The following is a 24922-nucleotide window of genomic DNA, read 5'->3' as shown; positions in this document are numbered from 1 at the left end:
AATTATAACATCTTGGTTATACAAAATTATAACATCTTGGTTATACAACATCTTGTTAAAAATTTGTTCAGTTAGAAAAGGAGAAGGTTCAAATGTGACATACTACCTTCTTTAAAACACAAATCCAATGCAGTGTCAGCACATCACAGACTGAACTGTTCAAGCGACTGTCTGGCTGAAGTAAACTAAGGGGATTGTAGCATTTAATGAAAATGTCATTTTTCTGTTGAGGTTCTACAAAGAAAGATCTGTGCCTGGCACAGTTTCTCTCACGTCAATTATCTACACCCAGTGACTGGAATAAGATGTGAATTGGACAGTGAAAAGATTCCTTAATAGCTAATTTTGATTCTTCAGCACTAATCTTAGTAGACTGTACAATGCAGTTTCTTGAAGATAAAAATACTACTATGAGACAAGCCAATATGCCAAATTAAAATTAAGTTTCCTGAAGTTTATTCATCATTATTGTATGGAACAGCATAAAGAGCTTTAGAAACTACCAAAGAGAGATTATCAGGGCATATCCGGAGTGTGGCTTTAATAGTGGATTAAAAATTGTGTGGTAACTTTGGCAGATGAAGATACAATGGGATTCTTTCATTGTCCTTAAAGGGAACACTCTGTGTAATCCATAGCGCTTTCCATAGATGTGTATTTCTTCAAGTTTCTGATTCAGAATGTGTTATATATGTAACACGGATATATATTTTTTCATGCTATAAAATTGTAACTATAAATTTACGCATTCCGAAGTTGTAGATGATTTTTTATGGGTTTGTTACTATTGGTCCATGTATATACGTTGATGTTTCACAGTCTTTTAGGAGAATTGAGGGTAAATTTTATGTTGGTGTTATCCCAGCTGTGTCTTTGTTTCATTACATTCCTGTGGAAGTGCCTGCAGATGTAATACAGATAATTTCAGCAACAAAGTATCAGTAAATGTATTAATAAAATAAAGGATGTATTGCTTTATCTTTAAAGAGATTTCTGAAATGTCATTCTGTATTTCCAGGTATAAATACAAGTTTTAATTGCAAGAGAAATCATTGTACAAGCACACTATATACATAGAGAAGCAAGATTTAACTCAATTTTTAGGCTGGGCTCCAATTCAGAACCTCAGTGAACAAGAGCACGCATCTGCAGCATGTACAATCTTGACTGAGACAACCTCTTTAATTTTCTGTGTTTCAGGGACAGTTTTGTGACTACTGCAATGCTGGTGATCCCAGTAAAGCTCACCCAATCACTAATGCCATTGATGGAACGGAGAGCTGGTGGCAAAGTCCTCCTCTTTCTAAGGGCTTAAAGTACAATGAAGTCAATGTCACTTTAGATCTGGGGCAGGTGAGTGCGTGAGCTGTTGTTTAAGGTATGATCATTTCATTTCTTGCATCTACGTAAAAGCTGCGCAGTTGGGAGGGATGTTTGAACAAGTGATTTTAACTTCCAATGCCATATTTTTTTTTCTTTTTTTTTTTTTCTTTTTTTTTTTTTTTTTTTATTTTTTTTTTTTTTTTTTTTTAACAAATTCAACTTTATTAGAGTGATTATAATGATGTAGATTCTTGCCATGGGTATCGCCCTGATTCAGGGACGTTATGCTGTCATGAAGAGACGTTGAAACTTGTTTGTCTGAGGGGATTGGCCAGGTGAAACTGGGGCTCTGCTTACACTGCAAATTCTCCTTTTTCATGAGTCCATAAGGGAAGAGATTTCATGATCCTTTCATACACGCAATTTGAGAATAATGTCCAGAGTCTGCTTTTGCCTCAGGGATCCTTCTGGTTCCTCTATCATCCAGCAAGATCTTCAAGATAGACAGAAAAATATTGATAACATGGCCTAAAAAGGTGGAGACAGCAAAAACAGTGTAATAGGAAGTAGTATGATGATAGTAACGTGAACACCTGTATTTGTTCAGCAGGTGATAGGCAAATAGCTCACAGTAAAAGCTGTAAATGTAGCTTTCAAGCCACAGGGCTGGATTCTCAGCTGCCTTAATTGGGCACTGATCCAAAGAAATTAGTTATTGTCTGAAATTTTACACCAGCTGAAAATATGTTGCTATAAATATATATTGGGGGCTACAATATATATGTGTCTAAATATAATTGTTTTTTGGTCAGTAGTAACTATTTACTGATACCGATGATAGATAGGACTGTTATTATTATTATTGTTTTTAAATTGGCTTTCAATTTAGTTAATAGCAAGAGGAGAATAACAAAGGAAAAAAAATCTCTATGAGGTGTTGCTGCTACTTTGTTGGGGATTCAGCTGCAAACCTTTTTACCTCTTCTAGAACTGGGAAGAACTGAGAGTCATGTATAAGCTGATAAAGTTTTATGCCAGAGTATCCTCACTAGCCTAGCACACCTTGGTCTGATCTCTCTGAGTCATGTTGCTCTTTCTGATAAAATGCACTGTTGAGGAGTATAGCATTCCCTGATACTTTGTGCTCCCAGGAAGCGAGCTGCTTGCACCCATCGTGGTCTCTGTAAAACACAGAATAAGGTTGCAGCCTAGAGTCTGTAAATTGCTTTGCTGTGTAGCCCTTCATATTTGCAACCAAAACTTGAATGTCATCATCAGAACATTATGTAGCGCCCACAAAACTACTCTAAACTGATCCAAACCACTGTTTCCTCTGAGTCTTTGCTAGCTTCTTTGGAGGAGCTGCTGATAGTCACTTAATCTATTATGGGTTGAGTAAATTTCTGAGAAATCACTTTCTTTCAGGGTAGGGATGTTGACTGAATGTCCTTTTCCTGTGGTACTCCTTAGAGACCAACTGTGTGCTGAAATTCTAGTTAAAGGGTTTCTCAGTAGGAAAGACTGTATTTCTCTTTACACTGGTACCTCTTGGAATGGTGACTCCAAAATCCCTTGTGAGGAAACGAGGGAAACAGAAGACTAAGGTCAAAATGATTTCAGGTCTCGTGATCAGGAAGGGATAATTTTATTTGGTGAATGGATGAGGATTTAGTAGGGCTCATATGGTTTGTTTGTTTTTCACTTCACAGACATTTTCATATCTGTGTTCAGTCAGTTAAACCCTAATCTCAGAATTGGTTTGAACTTGAGACTTACTTTTGACGTTTTGCTCAGTATTCTCCCATTCCAAGTTCAAGCTGTAGTGCACATAACTAATAATAAAGAGGAAAAGTAAATACTGTGACAGAGTAAGTCTACTCAAGCAAACAGGTAAATACTGAGAACTCAGCCCTCCTTACCTTATTTCAGGCTCTTAAAAATTAAGATCTTACTCTGTTAATCTTGCAGACTTTCTATGCAGTTGACAGTGACAGGCAGACAGATACTTTTAGAGTGCTATTTTGCTTTTTATTTAAGGTAAAATTAATGTGCTTGAAATCAAATGTGTGCCTAAATGCCTTGCAGAACTACATGCTGTGATACTAGAAAGGTATCACAAATGTGGTTTTACTCACTGATAGCTTGTTCTTTCTTTTAATGTCACCTTTTTCTGAAGACAAAACAGAGAAGTACTTTTGCATGTTTATGCATGTCCAAAATACAGCAAAGAGTAAGGTACACATGCATGCAGATAAGCAATGACTGAGTTGTAAGTTTGTTATCAAATAATCACAATTAGAGGAAGTGGAGCTTAGTGCACCATCACAAGACTTTTAATTTGATGTGTTCCTGCCATTATGTCTTTAAGACTCAGAGTGGAGTCCCAGTGGAGTCTTTTGCTAGTATTCTGAAGAGAATGTTTAATTGAATAGTTGAAAGCTTGAGAGTTTATTAAAATGGTGTTAGAGCACCCACGTGCTGCTGTTCCTGTTTTAGAAGGACTGGGGGAGATTTTGACAGTCAAAGTTCCTTCAGGATCTTAAATCTTTAAATTAGAAGATTGCTCACTTTGTTGTTCCTGGTAATATGAGGAAAAAGCAAAAAACTTGAAGCCCTGCTTTACTTCCCTTTCTGACTTTCTGCACTACAGTTACAATTCTAATCAATCACAGACCTGAATAATAATTATAATGTTGATCCCTGAGGCGGTGTCTCAGTTTACATACTTACTTATGCTTTGGCTGTTCCTCACTTGTTTAAAATATTTGGATCAAATGAAGATTCACATATTCCTTTAATTGATCAAAATCTTCCCAACATAGTTGTCAACTCATTTTTAACTATTCGGTAACATCTGAGTGAACTTAGCTGCAGTTTCTGTGATGCTTTGGATTGCCTGACTATAGCAGGTGTGCTCTTGTTTTTGGCTTTCTTAATGCCTAGCAAATATTACACCAATATTCCCCCAGGTGTTTTTTTCCTGAACTCTTCTGAAGTAGAAGGTGAAGTTTCTGGATTGTGTTATAGTGTGTGGTGCAGAACAAATCTAACTAAGGTCTAACTGTTAATCTTTATAAAGTGTTGTCCATGATATTTTTTAACATAGCTTTTAGTTATCTGTACTTTTTTTACTGTGCTTTTTGTGGCAATAGTATGGTGCTGAGAGACTTAAGACTTAGTGAGGTCTTCTTCAGTAATATGTTAAATGCTATTTTTTTGTAGTGATGTTATTAATTAGGTAGTATTGTAAATTGAAGGCAAGAAATGGAATGTAGTGTACAAAATAGTACTTTCTGTAGGCAGGGAAGGAAACTGAAATAGATTTCAGATTTATGGTGTGGCCTGTGGAGTACGTCATGTTTTTGTCACTCCCAATTGAAGCACGTAAAGAATTTGTAAAAACCTCTCATGGTTGTATATATTCTGAGTTCTTTTTCATGGTAGATATTTCTTATGGATTTAGTTTTTGTTTTATAGTAATCATCTGGGTGGAGATTGACAAAAAATATTTTTTGTTGGGAATATTAATCAGTGACTGTGTTTATTAAAATAATTATTCTTAACTTATTAATGCTCTGACACTATTTCTTAAAATGGATCTGAAGTTAGTTGTTAATTTAACAACAATTCTGTAAAATATAGTGTCTTGTAAACCCTTCTCAGGAGAAGCTATCAGGGTAAGCTGTACTAAACTGCCTCCAAAAGTAGTAATTGCATTCACTGTACTTGACTGCTGACAACAGTTTATAAAAGATGATCCTGAAATTAGATCCAGATAACAAATGCTCCATTTATTCCTCTGCCCCAATACAACCATCCTAAGCAGAGTTGACAGATGTAGTCACCCTAAAAAAACCTTTCTTGCTCGTATTTTATGCTCTGAAAAAGGCTATTTGCTGTTCTCTTAAAAGTTTAATTAAAAAAGACAGGTTGAATGGCTTGGTTTATTATTGTTTGCAATAAGGCATATATTGGTGTTGAGAGAATTTAATTTTTAGAATGTACAGACACATACTTGAAGGATTGCTCTCCCTAGATTTCCTGATACTACCTTCTTCTGGTTTTCAGCATCCAGTTAGGAAGACTTTTGTTCCCATTTACTGATTTCACTTACTTCCCTCAATGTCTGTACTTCAGCTTCTGCCATCTCCCCCTCTGTGGTCCATCTCTATGTTACTTTGATCTGTGATGTGTTGTCTTCACTTTCAACTCAACATAATAAAAGCAGAACCTCTATTGATAGCCTTCAACCCTCCATGCTTCCCCATGTTTTCTTCCAGTGCTGACAGTACTTCTGTGTTCTTTGAACTTTGGATTGTAGCCTTCATAAGGGGATGTTTATCTCCTGAACAACTGAGGTCTGAACTATATAAATGCTCTCCCAAATGAATAGCTTCAGTGTTCTGTGAAGAAATAGGCCATATGTAAGAAATAATTATGAGCATTGAGTTGGTCTTTGTCCAATTCCCAATGGAAAAATGGCTGCATGAGAAGTTACAGGATTGTAACTGACAATAGTTGATGTATTTGCCTGCAGCCTTGGCAAAAAGACCAAGGACAGATTGAACCTGGACAATGGACTACCCTTTCATTTCCAAAAGCATTCCTTCCAGAATGTGAAATGTGAAATGTGGAGTGATTCTCCCTTTTGATCCTGCACACTGACTGCGATATAGAGAAAAGAGTTAGCATCTCCACTGAGGCATGTTCACAGGCACGATCTTAGATAACTAAATCTAGGAGCATAGCTTCTTAGCACTGGTGACTGGTCGAATGAAGAAGTGGTATGATGTCACGGAGTTGATCAGATCAATCTATGTCTGTGACAGGGGCGACAGGCCTCTGCCTCCCCCCCACACCCCAGTCCCACAAAAATGGGAAAGAAGGAAGGGAGGAAAAGAACAGTGGCAACAATCTATGGAGGAAAAACTTATTTTACTATAATATTGGAATACAAGATAACAACAATATATACAATTTAATTGAAATTGGGATTAATAAATCAGACGAGATGAGAGAGAGAGAGTTCCCGGGACCGATTCAAACCTGAAAAGCTTGGAACGGCCAGGAAAGCACCTCCAGCACCCACGGCAAGGCAGTAAGAGAGCGCCCCCCCCACCCGGAAGGGCCAGATCCCGTGACTGCTGTAATGTACAGGGATAGGAACTTGGAACTGGGGCAGTGACACTTTAATGCCCCGTACACTACATGATGTTTTGACGTGGAATGCTGAAACCCAAAAACAAAAAAGCAAAAACAAAAACATAGAACCATGACATATGAATACAGCATGCACAGTTCTAAGTGAACGATGTTGGAAGTCCTCTGCTTATTTCTGGCTTCTGTACCCAACAGGGTGAGTCTAACGTGTAGGGAATGGCTTCTGTGTGCTGTGCAGCGTGAGCTTCTCCAGTCACTGTCGTCATTTCTGCAAAATCAACACTGCTGCATAAATGTGTGTGTCATTAAACCGTATGAAACACTTTCAATTGATCTGATGCCTCTCAGACACTATCCATGTCGGCTTTTCTCCAAACCTCTACAGTAGTTCTTTTCCAGATGCCTGCCAAAAATGCTGTCTCAGCTCTCTCTACTTGATGTTTTTGAATTTCATCTGTAAAATCCATGGTTAGAGATGGCTACATATTGATTGTTGGGAGTGACGAGTAAGTCTCTGCATTTATAAGAGTGCTTCAGGTCCTACTGAGAGGTTACAAACAGAGGGGGTGCTGAACTCTTTGCAACAACAAAGTTTCAGTTGGATCAGTAACACATAGGATTCTACTTCATTTAAATATATTGTTATTTTTATCAATTGGTCTTTGAGAAAAATCAGCGCTTGAGACCTTAATGCTTCATTATAGCAAGAAACTTTTGGGCATGCACATGCCAACCCTGTGAAATCGGTGGTACTGAGGAATGTTTTGGAGGAGTTGCATAAATGATAACTGCTGTTATTGTGAGGTGAGAGCAATTTGTGCTTCCTTAAAATCCCACTCCTGCATTGGCCCACATCTGAGAGTTTTGTTTTATCTACTGAATGATCATCAAATTTTTACCACTTTCTCACCTGCTTTTCCAGTTTACACAGCAAGTACAGTAAGGTCATACCTTTGCTGTTAAAGGACATCTATCAGTGTAGGAGCCTCACTGTCTTCTGGGTAATGTGCAATGCCAGCCACAATAGCATCATATCAGAAGCAACAAGAACAGTCTATTACACTGAGGTAATTTTGGTGGTGTGGATATACCTGCTAATACTGTCTTGAGGAAATATTCTCCTTGTGGAAATAGCTGTTCACCATTCTTTTAACATTTGGATTATATGAAGAGGAACTGTTGTGGTATCTCTTTAAAACACATCCTGAAACCTTCAAGTTGCCTCAGATAGATGGTGTATCTGACCTCAGTTTTCTTATTACCACACCAGAAATTGTTATTCTCCATGAACCAAAAATGGAGAATCATCCTTTCCTACATGCGCAGCACACAGCAGAATTGCATAGAACAGAGTGTGTCTTTGTTTTGTACTAGTTTATGTACTGCACTTAATGAACAATTCATTTCATTCTGTTTTGAGTTTATGGTGGAGGGTGGAGAAAAATAATCTATAATTTTGTATAGACACATCTAACTTTCTTTTTGACATGTATTTGCAAACACGTGTCAAGAATCAAACAAGTCTTGGGAATTCCTCATTTAGAAAATTGTTTAAAATTTTGAGAAAATAGAGCCAAAATTTTAAACAATTTTATTATACTTTTTTAGAATTCCCTTGAGGATACGTTATAGGGGATTTTGTATTTTGTTAGCATAAATAATATGCATGTCATTAGAGATATGTAACATTGTATCATTACAATCGTGGTGGTGTGACTCTCAATCTAAGTGAGCTCTTTTAAGAGTCTGACAGTAACCTGCAAGACTTTCTGTGGAAATATTTCTCTCTTTGTGGTAGTTCTTAGTGATGAATTTGTATCAGCTCTTTGAGCAGCATCAGAGGAAAAGAATACAATGTGTGACAGGCTGAGGCAGGTGCTGCCAGCTTTTTTGGAGAGTAGGTAGAAGGTCATTGTTGTAGTGATTTAATACGTGGCTACAAATAGCAGTGCACTGGAGGACGCAGCCTGCCTTTTTGTATGCTTCTTTTGTGTCCCCATGAGCTTTCTAAATTGCTTGTCTTGATGAAGTCTGATCTGATTTGATTGATGCAGAATGTCCTCCATCCTCAATAGAGCATGTGAGGATGGAATTCCTAAAGACATTAAAGCATAGGGGAAGTGAGAATACTGACAGGTAAGCAGTTGCCTGCCCAGTGCAGACCTAGCTTTGAGAGATCCTGTTGTCCAAAACTGAGAACATAAACCTGTTTTCTTTTAGGAATTACATAACTGTGGCCCTTCTCTGTGAGGATACCCGGTTTCAGTCTGAATGGCCATACTGAATTGCATGTAAGGGCTGTATGGCCAAAATCCCTACTCTTACACTTGGCTGTCAAGTGGCGGAAGCTACTTTGGCTGAGTATCAGAAACTCAGTAGCAGCAAATTTCGGCACAGTCTTCAAAGTATTCAGCTGTTTCTGACATCTGGTTTGGGGACTTTCAGTCGGTAATTTAAGGACATTACTTCACCTGTGTAGTCACCATGTCTAGCCCTTGGAAAAAGAATGATGTTGTCAACAGAATGACTGCCATTTAATTTGCTTGATACCATTACTTAGTAAACTATGCACAGTACTGGATAGGGACAAAAATTTCTGCTCCTTTTTTTTTTTTTTATAGGCCATTTGCATCTGCTTTTGGTGGCTCTGACTGCTGTGAGAGCTGCTGAATTGGTCCTAGCTGACAGCTGAATGGGCCAGGCATGGCAACAGATAGCAGTCCCAGTTTGTGATTGGGAGCTTGAACATATTTGTAGTTTGAAATCTAATGATCTAAATTCGTAATAATGAACTAAATTTGACTTAGAGTAGGATTTCATGTCAAATCCATATTTGCTTTAGTGTTTGGGAGCTTTCTGCCTTGCGGTCTACGTCCATATTCTGAGTGGTTTCAGAATATGGAAGAACTGCCAGTCATAAAAATCTCTCCCGTTATATTTGACACACATGAAACTCTGCAGAGACTTGCTTTTGTTACTCACAAAGTGGCAAAATTATCTAGAAATATCTTTGTAGTGAGGGAACAGATAACTTGAATTATTATCAAATACAACCAAAGGAATACCAGTGTAAAGAGTGTGTGTATTTTGATTAATGTGATTTTCCTTAACTACAAGCACAGTTATGTGTCTGGAATATAACAAGCAGAGAGAATGTGCCAGGATTCTGTAAAAGTATTTTATCTAAGTGAATTGAAATGCTGATTTTTCAAGGCTAAGTACTATACCCTTAACACACCCAAGCCATCAGTCAGATGTGGAACAGAACCACTCTGAAATGTAACGGATGGCTTATAGCACAGTTCTACTCCAGCTTTTTAAGTGTATTGGAGCACAATGCCAGTTGAGAAGGGTTGATACAAATACTCAGAGAACACCAGCTTGGAATCTGGCCTATTATTTTAATGGGAATGAAACAGCAGAGGATAACTTTCTCACTGTACACAGCAGAAAAGGGATTTAGTAGCATTTGTTCTAGTATGTGGTACTTCTGAGGTGTTCAAAAAGCTTCTAATAATACTTCTGTATGCTCTGTTACCAGCTCTTCCATGTTGCCTACATTCTTATCAAGTTTGCAAATTCTCCTCGTCCAGATCTCTGGATCTTAGAAAGATCAGTGGACTTTGGAAGAACTTACACTCCCTGGCAGTATTTTGCTCGTAAGTATTAAGTCTTGCATTGCTGCTCTTTTGTAGGCAAGTTTCTTTAATCGTTTGCCCAGTAGCAGGAAAATCAGGCCATGTATTTTGCTGAATGTTTTAGCAGTAATGGAGGCAGCGGGTGTCAAAAACGTTTAGTTATAGATGATAGTTTACAGTTTATATTTAGGAATTTTCATTTTTATGCGCTAAGTGAAGAAATCAGTTGTTGTTTCTCTTTAACGAGGGGAAGAAATTCTCTGAGCTTTCGGGTAAAATTTCTTTGTTAATTCAAATTAGAACAATAGTGTATATTTTCATATATAAAAATAACTCTGATTTGACCAGACTCCAAAGCAGATTGTTTGGAACGCTTTGGAAAGGAAGCAAATGTTCCCGTGAGGAGGGATAGCGATGTCATTTGCACTACAGAGTATTCTCGCATTGTGCCTCTTGAAAATGGAGAGGTAAGTGCTTTTAGAAAAATGATGTGTAATGGTGGAAGTGAACAGTTTTAGAAGTTTGCAGTTAAAATAAAAACCTAGAACATAAAGTAATTTATTGGTTATTACTGCTTGAAACTAAATTAATAGATCCATAACCATGACTTTTAGTAGATGGTGAAATTTTTGGAGGATGAGCTGACTTTTTCTAACTTACACCACTGGGCAGGGCCGCATGTATGGATTCCTTGTTGTGGTTTAGGTTACCTCTCTTAAGGAATATGCATTTGAAGATAATGACTGCATTTTCTGCGTGGTTTCTGCGTCTGAATTAACTTACTGCATATGAATTCCTCATGGGACCAAATGCTGTAGACCATTCAAGAATAAGTAACTATTTAAGAAAAAAATATGTAAAATACTACATTTTTAAAAATAATATACTACATGTGCTTGCAAAAGTATTGCTTTGAGTTTAGTTGCCGTTCCTTTATAAGCAAAAATGTGGCTTGTGTGACTTCATTTGAAGCTAAATTCCTGGCTGTACTGTTCACTCTTGCTGATGTTCTTGTTTTGTGTCTTAAGCAGTGAGAATACACATCTAAACCACTCCAGAATTGTCCAGAGTTTTGTGCATATGAATCTGGTGTTGTAGTTTAAAGTAGATATTGCCTACTAATGTAACTGTAAAATTTTTACAAGAACAGTTTATGTAGAAGAGCATTGCTGGTGCACGCTTCAGATTATTGCAGATGTTTGAAACTAGAAATCTGTTGTCTGGCTGTTTTTAAACAAAGTCTCTTACTCAGAGGTCTACATGCACACTGGATTGCTTATTTAATATAGATTCATGGTTGCTAGGCTGCTGGCACCAATTTCTTCAAAAATAAAGAAGTGCTGGAGCACCTGTTTGGAAAGTCAGACAAACCTGCTTTCATGTGAAAGGATTTTGTAAAGTAACACCATGTACTTTCCTTAGGAGACTGTTAATGTGCTCTTAGGCATTGGACCTGGTAACAATAATATTTTCCAGGAATGTTTGTGCCTTAACCCAAAAATAAATGTGCTTTGGAAAAGAGCCAAAATCTGGCGTTTTCACTCAGGCAAAACTTCCGCTGACACCATCAACTGTTAATATAACTATTTGTAGCTGTTCCTGGTTGTTTTTTTTCCTGTCAAATTGTGTTCTTTCCGTGTAATCACTATTGTGGGTACACCATTAAGGCAGTGTGATATGAGCAATGAGAATTCAGGAGAGTCCAAGACATGTTTTTTTTTTCCCGGTGCATTTTATGTTTTGATTTCAGAGTGAAATGTGCTCAGAAACAATAGTAAACCTTTTGGTTCTGTTATTAATCAAAACTTGGCTCTGTGCCCAGTACTGATACTTACAGCTGATAAGTTTTAATAAAAATATACTTACTTTTCTTGTTAGATTGTAGTCTCTTTGGTAAATGGCCGCCCAGGAGCACAAAACTTCACTTATTCCCCTAGTCTTCGAGAATTCACAAAAGCAACAAACATCCGCCTTCATTTTCTCAGAACTAACACGCTTCTTGGCCACTTGATATCAAAAGCTCAACGAGACCCTACTGTAACCCGCAGAGTAAGTACTGTTTTTTCACAGAGGTGTATTCAATTATTTCTTTTTTTAAAGTTTGCAACATTGAAAAAAATAAAGATTTGCAGTGACCCATCTATAAATCCCTTTATTTTCTTCAGGTCCATTTGAGGTAAGAAGGCGGCTGAGATAGCACAGGGTTAGAGAGGGGAAGTAAAGATTTTTAACAGACTATCTTCTTTCCTGGTTTCAAATATTAAAAGAAATTGGATGCATCACTGGAACTGTTAGGAGCCTGTCCAGAAATCTTCTGAGCTGTCTTTCACAGAGCTGAGGAGCTAGATTTCATCAGCTTTATTTTACATTGCTTTCCCTTATTTATTCAAAGAGATTTTCAGGAAATAGTACCTGAGTTTCTAAAGGAGCAGGAATCAAAAAGAGTACTCAAAAGTTGCCATTTGTACATTAATTATTTGAGATGCATAGGAGTTTTCAGTGAATCGGGGGCTATCCCCTGCGGCTAAACGGCCAGAGTCCTGTTCCCATGTAAGGAAATCCCTTAAAGGAATTATGCATAGAAATTCATATACTACAGAGGTTGTAAACTTCATATTATATTGTTATTTTTAACCTTTTTATTTAAAATGAAGCCTCAGTAATAATTGGAGGAAGCTCTGGGGTGAGGCACTGCATATGTGTGTGGGTTTCTGCATCAAAAGTAACTAAAAATGTTCCAGCTTCTTGATAGCATTCACATTAAGTACCTTTATTGCCTTAAGTAAATTTTAAGTTGCTACTTACAGGCAAGTGTAAATGCAGTATTTACCTGGCAAGGAGCCTAGTCTTAATGTAAGGTACTTTTGATGTTATGGCTATGGCATGTGGGACAAATGAAAAAAACATTGAGTGTTATATTGAATTGGTAGAAGAGAGCACAAATTCTCATTGTGGAGACCTTCAAAGTCTAGGAAAGAGTTAATATTACTGAGAAAAGTCTGAGTGTTCAACTTAGTAGAGAAACAGATGAAAACCAGACGAGTTCTCTTATCCTGTCCAAGTAACTGTCTGTCTTCCATTAATGGTTTAAATTCATGGCACATCAAATTTTATAGGGTATGTTTTATGTCTATACTGTGACCTATTAATTGTTTTGGCCTATTACTAATATGATTTATTACTAAGCAGTAACAGTACAACTACTGTTAGTAGTACAGTATAGCTCTGCTAAGCTGCACGTAACTGTAGACCTGGTTGTGAAAAATCTTACTATAGAAAAAAACCCCAAACAGTTAAATATGATTACAAGAATCACAGTAGTTATTTGTAGCTGTGCTTGAAGGCACTGGAAACACAGATTTTATTTACAGTCTGAAAATGGTAGGCATAGTAAGAAATTAACTTGTATATTTGAATAGAGATTGTTCAGAAAAATAGTGTAGATCTCATTTCCCATCTTCTGTTTTTCACCTGCCTAGAAAAAAGTAGCTTTACAGAAGCCAGACAAGGGAGTTGAAAAGGCTCTCAGCTCTCAGCCTTGGAAAAGCTTCTTTCTGTGCCAGACAACTTCACCTGCAGTGCAGTGTATAGCCTCTTACATGGGCTATATTGTGAATGGGAGAGCGAAGGAGATAAAATTGCAAAATGTTTCAACCCTTTTTATCCACCAGTGGCATTAAAACTGTCCCTTTAATTTTTTTTCTGGAGGTACACCGAGATCAAAAATTACAACCAGCTCTTTGTTCTGCTTGGTAAACAACTTCTCAGCTACAAAAAATATATACGGTAGTTACTATTGATATTATGTGCTAATGGGATTTTTAGTGAGTTGAACTTATTACATTTTTATCTTCTGTTGCCTGGATGCCTGAAAGGCATTAGGATGAGTTACAGAGCGGTTTGATTTCAGGTCACAATTTCAAATCTAGCTTGAGTCACAGTGACTTTTGTCAAAGAACTGATCTTCTAGAACTGTTTCTAGTGCTTAGTGACAACATATGATTGAATGGGCAAAACAGTGCTGCGCACACAAGCATGTCCTATTTGCTGACCAGACCAAGGTCTCACAAACTGATGCTGATGATGTATTTTACTTCTCCATCCTCAAGCTGGCTTTTAGCAAGCTTTGGGCTCAGGTACTGATGGTTGCGTAGCTGCTGGAGAGTGGAAGGCTACAGCAGTATGCAATTGTTGTGAGCTGCACAAACCTGCAAATGGATTTTGTTGCTATATGGGCATTGACTTCGATTTGCTGGAACTCACACTGAGTCATAACATCAATACAGATTTGACTATTGACTGCTTGGCTTTGCCCCTTTGTAAAATCATGCCTTTAAAATCCTGATAGGCAAGGTTTAACAATGTAGAAATAATTGATGTTGATATTCATACCATTATACAAGAATATAACTCTGCTTGTTCCATAGTATTACTACAGTATAAAGGACATCAGTATTGGTGGTCGATGTGTTTGCCATGGCCATGCTGAAGTATGTAACGCGAAAAGTGCTGAAAACCAATACCAGTAAGTAAAGTGAGCGTGACGTTAATTTCATGCCTGCAAATGTTTTCAAATGGCCTTTTTTTTTTACTGCCAAATGTACATTTTCATTATATTTTAAAAACGAGAATCTGACAATAATTGATGTGAAAACATGTCAAGAACTATTCTATATGAAATATCACAGAATCATAGAAGGGCCTGGGTTGAAAAGGATCACAATGATTATATCTATTTTCAACCCCCCCGCTATGTGCAGGGTCACCAACCACCCCACCAGACCAGGCTGCCCAGAGCCACATCCAGCCTGGCCTTGAATGCCTCCAGGGATGGGGCATCCACAACCTCCTTGGGCAACCTGTTCCAGTGCGTCACCACCCTCTGTGTGAAAAACTTCCTCCTAATATCTAATCTAAATTTCCCCTGTCTCAGTTTAAAGCCATTCCCCCTTGTCCTATCACTATCCATCCTCATAAACAGCCGTTCCCCCTCCTGTTTATACGCTCCCTTCAAATATTGGAAGGCCACAATGGGGTCTCCCCAGAGACTCCTCCAAGCTGAAGAAGCCCAGTTCTCTCAAACTTTCTTTGTAGAAGTGCTCCAGCCCTCTGATCATCTTAGTGGCCCTCCTCTGGACCCGCTCCAAGAGTTCTGTGTCTTTCTTGTGCTGGGGGCCCCAGGCCTGGACACAGTACTACAGATAGGTAGTACTATCTGATCTTTCTTTCCTCACAAGAGCTGAGTAGAGAATAATAAGTATTAGATTTTCTTTTTATCTGAAATAAGATTTAATAATTCATTAGAAACCTTGAATTCTTTTTGGAAAACACGGCTTGATATCATCTCCCAACAGAAGAAATTAGAAGGCCAACTTATGAACAAAGTGAACACACTCAAGATATGGAACAGTATGGAGCTCAGACAAGATCCAATGCTTTTGACAATTACTTGGAAAAATAAAGACAGAAACTGAATGAATTATACCCTTTTCTTAGAACCATAGAATCGTCTGTGTTGGAAGAGACCTATAAAGGTCATCCAGCCCACATCCCCTACAGTGAACAGGGATATCTACAGATAGATCAGATTACTCAGAGCTTTTGCCTTGTTGATGGTGAAATGGCACTTCTTTTCAGTGATCTGACTATATGAATACTTGTAAAAGTAACACATTTCTTTCAATATTGTACTCTTAATTTATTAATGAAAACAGCCGTAAAGTTAATAAAAATGTCTGCATTTTCTGCTTGAATCTTTTGTTGGAGCAGAACTTAGGACTGATGACTATTTGTCCTTTGGATATCTGGCTCTAAATAATATTTGTTTAGAATAATAGTTGCAAAAGCTATATCTGGGATATTTTACAATTATCTTTACAGTCTTTTAATTGTTTAAGAAGTGTTTTTATTGTCACATATATGAGCAATTAGCAAAAAAAAATGTTATTTCAGTCATTTGGCAGCAGGAGTATACTTACATCAAAGAATGGGTATGTTGTCTTAATATACCTTCATTTATAAATGTACTTTTCTGTGAGTGAGCCTGAATTAAAAGCGATAACAACTAGTAATTCACTTATCTGTAATCTATAGGAAAGGTTCCCTTTCCCTGTGAATTTTATCATTTACATATTGATTTCACAAGGAGCTAGATTAGGCCTTTGTGGTTCATCTGCTCTAGAAAAATGGCTATGAATAATCAGGCTTTCCAAAACACATTTTAAGAGCCTAGTTTAAAATAGCTGTTGCTTTATCCATGGTGGCATTTAAACAAACTATCAATATAATGTAATAATTTAAATTGCTTTCTACTGAAGAATAACTGGGCAAATGAGTACTTTCTTTTCAGACGCCTATGCTGGAGAAAAGTAAGTGCAGAAAGTGTGAAATCTACCAGAAAAGAATGATCACACACTAAAATTTTATTGCCCCTTGGTTGTTAGGCTACGCAGATAACGGGGAAAAGCCTTTCCAGTCTCAGGGGTCTTTTGTTACTCCTAGGACTCAGTTGCTGTGCACGATAATAAGACCTAGCTCACAATAAGAGCCTGCACTATGGAGGCTATTCAGCTAAATCAGAATAAATATGGTGTATGTTTTCTTGAATAGTATGAACTACTTTAAATGTAACAAGGTGGAGTTCTTACTGCGGTTTAATAAAGATAGTAATTGTAAGCCAAGCATAACTGAAATATGACAAAAGCATGCATAGAAAAGGGATAGATGTTTTGATTTACTGTAGGTCAACATGCCTGAGCCTTGGAATGAAACTAAAATAGGGTACATCCTAAGCTATTGATTTAGCTTGATTTAATATCCTAGCGTAAGGTTTCTTAATCCGCTCTATTGAATCCAGTGATACATGTTCTCTATAACTCGTTTATGCTAACAAGCCTGTAATCATATAATTAAAGTAACCAGTCATGAATAATTACAAGCAAGTTCTGCTATGCTCTAGCATCACTCTTTGAATTCTCTGCACATAAACTTATGTCCTTTTCACAATACGTGTGAATCTTGGACTGCAAAAAGATTAAGGAAAAAAAAAAGATTAGGAAAAAATAAAATCCAACTTCAGTATAATAAGCGACTTGTATTTTGTAGGTTTCATTGTGAATGTCAGCATAACACTTGTGGGGAAACCTGTGACCACTGCTGCCCTGGATATAATCAGAAACAGTGGCAACCTGCGACAGCTGGGAACACAAATATATGTGAACGTGAGTAGTCAAAAATAAGTTAGTTTAAAAGGGACTTTGAGTGGGTAGGAATTAGCCGTGGTGAGTACCAAGCACACTTTTTTTTTTTTTGGACACTTTTTTTTCAGTACCGAGAAAATTCTTTCCACACAGCAATAAGGACTAAATGATGCAGTGAAAATTATTTGTGTTTTTTCTCTTCTCATTAAACAGTGAGTATCATCATACCTGTGAGAATATTGCATAAGCAAAGTGGAAATGATTCTGTAGTATGTTAAATCAACATCTCCACCTAGTCGTCACTGTGCTGACAAACCATGGGTCTTCCCTAGCAGAGCAGAGATTTTATGCATCTTGTACAGCTTTGAAACTTGCCTCCCTGTTGCCAAAGGTCTTTGTATTCAGAAGAGAGAGAGAGACTGCATAAATACTTAGTTCTATTAAACTTGCAAACAGGTCACTCTAACTTGATATGTCAAGGGAGAACTCTTGCTGTGACTTCTAGTTTTTGCTACTGTCAGCAGAGGGTACTCTGTAGGTTTACCTGTGTGGCATGAATTTTTGTTTTTGGAGGGAATAAGAAGTACTTAGTGAAGTGTAGCAAGATGCGGTCAGTCCCCCTTATGAAACAATGAAATATTCAGTAAGAGTTTGCAGCTGGGAATTGTAAGACATAATGATACAGTCTTTGCTGTCTTTTGTTGGGAAGAGGATCTGAGTTATTCATTGGTCTTGTCATTGTAGCTACTATATCTTTAATATTATGAAGGCACGCAGTTCAAAAGTTTCTCTCATAAAACAGTTTTATAGAAGAAAATCTGTCCTTTGGGAATTGAACTTGCTCACTGTTTCAGGAACCAGTGCAAAATGTCATCTCTCCAAAGACTCCTAAATTTACAATGTAATAACCATGAAATGCATCTGAAAATCCTTTCAGCAGTAGAGTCCTACTTTGGCAGTGTTACACATTACCCGTAAATCAGTGCAGTACTTCTGCCTTGCTTGTCTTGGGCTCATAAGCAGTCTACTCTGAGCTTCCTGTCATTTTAACACTGACAGGGGTCTGGTCTGTGCTCCCTTCTCAAGCCAGCAGCTGCCCCTTGCTGACCTGATGCAAGTGGTCACAAAGATGTTCCTGCTGAGGAGTCCCCTCCACATGTCTTTCTTTCTGTGCTCTTTGTTAAGGAGTTTCAAGTGCTTTAGATCCACAGACTGAACAGTCAAGCTGGAGAAGCCCCTTGATCTTTTTTTCCGTCTTCCATGTGTTTAATCCTTTTGTTAAAGAAAATGTAAAAGTGTGAGAGTGACCACATGGGCCGTCTTGTCCTTGAGGGATATGTAGTGTCAGGCACGAGTGTTGTGCATCTCTTTGACTGGAAAACAGTGTCTGTGGTACGGTGCTAGCCATCTCTGTGCATGTTCTGCTCTGAGCAAATGTCTTGGTAGCATCTGGTTTCCCTGATGTCTGGCCTAAGTTATTTAACTTGTCTGCCTTTCGTAAGATTATTGTAGATTGTGGGTACAAACAGTTAGCAGGGGGAGCTTATCTGAAAGCCAAATAGATGTACCTCTGTAGTTAGTTTGAGGAATAAAGAGACTGCCTGTTGAATCTAAATTGCAGTGCTTAGAGTGTTGAGAGGAGGGGAAAAAAAAAAAAGTTGAAACGTTTGATCAGGGATAGGCATGTTGGGACTCAATTTTTGGACAATATTTGAAACCTCATCTGAATTCCCCTCTTTGAAAGAAAAATACTTTCTGTCAGGAAGAGATAGACAAAGAGTATAAATAATGTCACGTCCTTGAAAGAATGAGTTTATAAAAGTTCACCTGCAAGATTCAGAGCCAAAACAGCTTAGCTTCTAACTGCCTCTGAAAAAAATATGGTTGTTAGAATGGATTGCTTCTAGCATTTCCAGATGATTTGCTGAGAATGTTGGCCAGGTGCAGGCCTCTTGTGGAAGCTGGTAGTGAAGGAATTAAAACAGCTTCATTAACTTCCCAGCAGCCTGAGATTCCTTTGGGGGAGCTGGAAGAGCTTGGTGGGAACTCGAAGAGATGGGGCCAGTCTCTGTAAGTTTCCTAGAACAGTGTGGGTCACCAAATGGCTCAAAGTTGTAAGAAGCTGCTTTGTGAAGTAGAAGGGTTTTATGTTCACCTGCCAGAGAAAATGTTACTTTGTCCAAATTATTTCTCATCAGTGTTAACAGACATACTTGTGAGCTGTGTGTAGCTCACAGAAGATTTGGCTAGAAAGAGCTTTTGTTCACAGTACAGAGAAAGGGAAATGTTCATTTCTGTGCACAGATCCTCATTTTGTCTGGCAGTTGGGCTGAGGGTGAAAAAAACCATCCTATCTTCATTCCTTTCAATTCCTTCCAGAAATCACTTTTTTTTTTTTTTTTTTTTTTTTTTTTTTTTTCCCCCCTCCTGTATGATCGCTTCTTTTATTTGCTGACTTAATATCTTGAACCAACATCTTATTTGTCAAAACCCAGCCAGGGAACCTAAGCTTGACCTATCTGGTTCCTGGCAGCAAACCATGAGGGAATCTGATCGTTTTCCTCAGCTCTGTTTTTGACAATTTCTATGAAAAGGCTTCCTTGTCCAAAGCTATTAAGACATAAGGGCATAGAGGAGATGTAGAGAATGATTCAGTTTCCCAGCTTTGTTTGTATGATCACACAGTGCTTGGAGAATGGGTTTTCCAAGAGTTATGCTCCCAGTCGTACTAGGTAATTTGAATAGTATTTGGTAGGATTACATTATAAGGAAATTCTTCCCTCATCATGAAATAGGGCCAGAGTTCTCACCTTTTGTTTTGTTTTGTTTTGTTTGTTTTGTTTTGAGGCACTTTCAGGAATCCTTTTTTTTCCAGATTGTCTTATCCCCTAGTCCAAGCAAAGGGAAGGTTTTCCCAAGTGTCAAGTCCATTGCTTTATAAAGTCAGAAGTTGAGGAACTCCTAGGAAGGTTCTCTTGGAGTGCTTAGCATTTGTAATAAAATCTTACGTAGCATCCAGATGCTTCTGGAAGCTTTTTTTTTTCCTGGAAGAAAAAAAAAGGAAATAAGGTAAGTTTGTGTTAAAACCATGGTCCTGCTTTTGATTTGTTCTGCTTGTTTATTGTTATGGTTCATTCTTACTCATAATTGTATTATGAGTATTGTATTCCAGTTTTGGAATGTTTCAGTGAAGACAGAACTTTCCTTGAATGAAGGCATCAAAATTAAGAGATTAATTCTGACTAATATCTTCCATGATGACCAAATTACAAGTTACATGTAGCAGATCTCTTGTAAATTAGATATGTTTTCTTTACTCAAACTGTACTTGTAGGATCTATTCAAAATGTAGAGCTATTTGTCAACTCTCTTCTACAAGCTTGTCGTGAACATTGGGCTAGTCCTGGAATTTGTACTGTTTGGCCTTTTGGCCAAAGTTGAAACAGTAAGGGATTTTCTAGCTTTAGGTCTCCCACCGGCTGATGCATATACAACACCACAAGCTATCAGTGGAAACATCTCAGGTTTTCAGTAGGTGATCTTCCTAGGCCAGGTGCTGACAAGTTGCACCTAATGCAAGTGACATTAAGGTGCCTAGAAGCAAAGTCTCTCAGATATGTCTCTTTCTGTCTCTTCAGTCTTTTCTGAGCACTGCAGTATAAACATCTGTTAGAAGGAATCAAAAATGTAACAGAAGAATTATTCAGAGATGGAGTGAAATGTATATATCCTCTGTTCAACTGTTACCTTTACTTGGCTTAATAAAAAGGAAAATACAGGAGATGAACTAACCACATAGTACCCAAAGTAAAATTTGTCACATCTGAAGCTGTAAACAACCATAAACTGGGGAAAATTCATTTTCTCAATCACCTAATTCTGTCTTTTTTAACATTGCAATTTATTATTATTACTCTTGTTACTGTTCTTTATACCGTGTTTTTTCAGACAGTACATCTTTTTGAATCCAAAATTCTCAGGCATTAGAATGAATAAATGAATTTATACTTAAAACTTCTCCATTAAGAGAAAAGCAGCTGGATAAATATATAGCTAAATTTGTTGATATCTCTTTATTTATGGTTATGTGAGTTCCTTTTGTATATATCTTTTTATTTAAATATGTATAACTTATCTATAACTGTTTATTTGAAATAAATACATAGTGAATGTGTGAGTGCAGATACATCAACCCAGAGGTATTTTTGGAAATGGAAAAATAGAGTATGCATTTGAGCATGTTTTTCATGTATTTTCAAAACTGCTGAGACCATACATCTGGAGATTTCTAGTTCTGCTTTTATGCATATAGTTTTGAGATGGTACAACTATTTTTTTCTCTAAAAAGCCTAGCAGCATGTCTTCCTCATGTCTAGATGATCTTCCTGTGTTTCTAGCATGAAAATCTAATTGGTGATAGGTAAATATGTGCTCTGGAGAGTACTACAAAACATATGAGTGTTTGTATATATAAATAATCTAGTTGTTTTTTTCACCTCTGCTGTATTGATGATGAATGGAGTTGAATCTGATGATGTCATGAGTGGCATTCCCCAGGAAGTCAGCACTGGGGCCTGTTTAGTCTTTGTTGATCTAGTTAAGGGTATTGAGTGCACCTTCAGTAAATGTGTGGATGACACTAACGTGCGACGAAGTGTCGATTTGTTTGGAGGCAGGAAGGCCGTACAGAAAGATCTGGACAGGCTGGATAACTGGGCTGAGGCCAATGGGATGAAGTTCAACAAGACCAAGTGCTGGGTCCTGCACTTTGGTCACAACAACCCCAGGCAATGCTACAGGCTTGGGGCGGATTGGCTGGAAGACTGCAGAAGAAATGAACCTGGAATTGTTGGTCAACATTCAGCTGAATACGAGCCAGCATTGTGCCCAGATGAAGCAGTCCAATGGCATTCTGCCTTGTATCGGAAATAGTATTGCCAGCAGCAGCAAAGTTATCAGCATTCTGTACTCAGCACTAGCGAAGCTACTACTTGAGTACTATGTTCAGTTTTGGGCCCCTCACTATAAGAAAGACATTGATGCCCTGGAGTGTGTTCAGAGAAGGGCAACAAAACAACAAGTTGCCCAAAGAAGGGCAACTTGTATTCCAGAGGGGTCTGGAGCACAAGTCTGATGGGGAGTGGCTGGGATTGTTCAGTCTGGAGAAGAGGAGGCTCAGGAGAGACCTTATCGCTCTCTACTGTGGCCTGAAAGAGGGTTGTGGTGAGGTGGGGTTGGCCTCTACTCCCACATAACTAGCAATAGGACTAAAGGGAATGACCTCAAGTTGTTCCAGGGGAGGTTCAGATTGGATGTTAGGAAAAATTTCTTCTCTGAAGGAGTGTTTTGGTGCTGGAATGGGCTGTCCAGGGAAGTGGTGGAGTCATCATCACTGGAGGTGATCAAGAAATATTTGAATGTTGTAGTGAGGGACATAGTTTAGTGGGAAATACTGGTGGTAGGTGGATGGTTGGACTGGATGATCTTGGGGGCCTTTTCCAATCGTGGTGATTCTATGTTTCTATGAATTCTAGCATGGTAATGAAAGCTGACTTGGAGTATTACTTTTGCAGCCTGCAATTGTCATGGACATGCCACTGACTGCTACTATGATGCTGATGTTGATCACCGTCGAGAAAGCCTAAATATTCATGGGCATTATGAAGGTGGAGGAGTCTGCATTAACTGCCAGGTACAAAGATTTTGGTCATTTAAGTAAATGGTTTTTGGAGAAGGTGTACTATAGTGTTGTTGTGCCTGCACTGATAGCTATGAGGCTGACCATAGATAACTCCATTTCTCTACTGTTATTACTTGTACTTAGAGTAGGGAAATAGGTGTCTGAAAATAATTAGCATCATACAACTTTCCTTGTCAATATATAATGATACATAAATTGTTTATGCACAGTTCTATGTGATTCAAATAAGGCTACACAATAAAACAATTAGATTAACTACAAAAAATTCCCTTTCCTGTTATTATGAAGTCTGCCATTTCTCTGCTTAATAAAGGGAAGTAAAATTTCCTAAATAAAGTACCAACGCAGTCCAGCTGGTTCTTTATTGAAGCAAAACACTTCAAAACGGAAGAGAACTCTCCTTCATTATCAGGACTAAAGGAGGACAAAGGTGGTACCAAGAAGGAAGGTTTTTGGTACTGAAAAAATGTGGAATTGTAGGATGGACCTCTGGAAGTCATTTGGATTAGAATTCCATTCAAACCAAGGATAGATGCAAGTAATATCAGTTTGCATAAAAAAATGTCCAGTCCAGTTCTGAAAACTTCCCAGGATGGAGATTGCATGGCCTCTGGGTAATTTATTATAGCACTTAAGTACTCTTATGTTAAAGAGGTTTTTGTTGCTGTTCAGTGGGAATTTCTCCAGTTGCATCTTGTGGCAGTTGGCTTTTGTCTTGCAATGCATGTCTAAGAAGACATGGCTCTGTCTTCTCTGTAACCTCCTCCTAGATATAGAAAACTGCCACTAGACGCTGTACTGTCCTTAAATGTATACTCTCCAAGCCAATCAAGGCCCTTTTCTCAGTTTCTCCTGACATGTGCTTCAGACCCTTAGCATCCTTAGAGGCTTGGCTGGTTTGGACCAACAAATGTCAATTTGGAGTCAGAGACTTCACACTATATGTCATTAATGAGTAATACATTCTTGTAAAAGAATCCTTCTCATCCTAAGTAACTTTTATAGTACTATGACTGCCATCAGAAAAGATCATACAAAACTCTAAACGGCTTGATCTAATCCTGGCGTTATCTGTGCTTTGAGTGAGGTTGGATCACCTGAACTGCTGAGGTTTCTGCCAATATAAATTTGTAATTGTCTGTAATTTCTGGGTTAAATATAGCCAGAGAGATTTAAAAATCTGTCTTGCTTTTGTTGTTGAGTCTTCAGAAGTATGATGATAAGGGAAAATTATCATTAAGACTATTCTCCTATGAAACCTACAAATAATGATTTGTATCTATTACCATGTTGTGCATTTGAAAATATGGCTGTATTTAAGAAGCAAAAAAAAAAAATTGATATCTAGTAAAATTTAAAGGGGTGTTTTCCATCTTATTACCACAGTATAATCAAGTGTTGTCCAAAAAGCAATCAGAAGATAATAGAACTATTTTTTACTAGCATGAGCAGAAAAAATGTTCTTTTTCTCCTAGTCAACATTTCTGTGCACAGCTTTTTCATGCTGTCTGGTAGGTTTATCTTGTTAGTCCTTCCTGCATGTCTCAGGATCTTAAAATTCAGTCTCGTGGTCACTGCATAATGCTGCCCTCAGCTTTCACATGTTCTCCCAGTTCTTCCTTGTTTGTGGGAGTCTTCTTGAACAGAGTATCTCCTCCTTCAGGTTCATAAGCCCCTGCATCCTAAAACTGCCTTTGATAAAGTAAAATTAACTTCTGAATTGCTTACTCTCTGCTGCATTGGGATGGTTAAAATTATCTTTGAGTATCAAGGCCTGTGATTGCAAGATTAGCTGCCAAAAAAAAAAATACTTCATCCACCTTCTTGTTCAGGCAGTCTGTAATACACCTATTGCAGTATCAGTGGTGGTGTTGTGTTTTCTGACCCTTATCAACAAGATG

At 37.9% G+C, this 24922-nt stretch overlaps 1 protein-coding gene across 1 annotated transcript in view; it reads left to right on the top strand.

The window, feature by feature from the left end:
• The window catches only part of LAMA3 (laminin subunit alpha 3), a 115385-nt gene that overhangs the window by 6169 nt on the left and 84294 nt on the right, over window positions 1-24922 (top strand). Inside the window, exons 2-8 of the mRNA XM_042836931.1 lie at window positions 1201-1353; window positions 10025-10142; window positions 10470-10588; window positions 12000-12170; window positions 14549-14646; window positions 17226-17341; window positions 22894-23012. Coding sequence (XP_042692865.1) covers window positions 1201-1353; window positions 10025-10142; window positions 10470-10588; window positions 12000-12170; window positions 14549-14646; window positions 17226-17341; window positions 22894-23012 — 894 coding nt within the window. The remainder of the gene's footprint in view (window positions 1-1200; window positions 1354-10024; window positions 10143-10469; window positions 10589-11999; window positions 12171-14548; window positions 14647-17225; window positions 17342-22893; window positions 23013-24922) is intronic.

Source organism: Centrocercus urophasianus, unplaced genomic scaffold, assembly GCF_019232065.1.
Source record: "Centrocercus urophasianus isolate 14NV4802_14NV808 unplaced genomic scaffold, USGS_Curo_1.0 seq_11, whole genome shotgun sequence".
NCBI lineage: Eukaryota > Metazoa > Chordata > Aves > Galliformes > Phasianidae > Centrocercus > Centrocercus urophasianus.
This window is presented reverse-complemented; position numbering and strand designations above follow the sequence as displayed.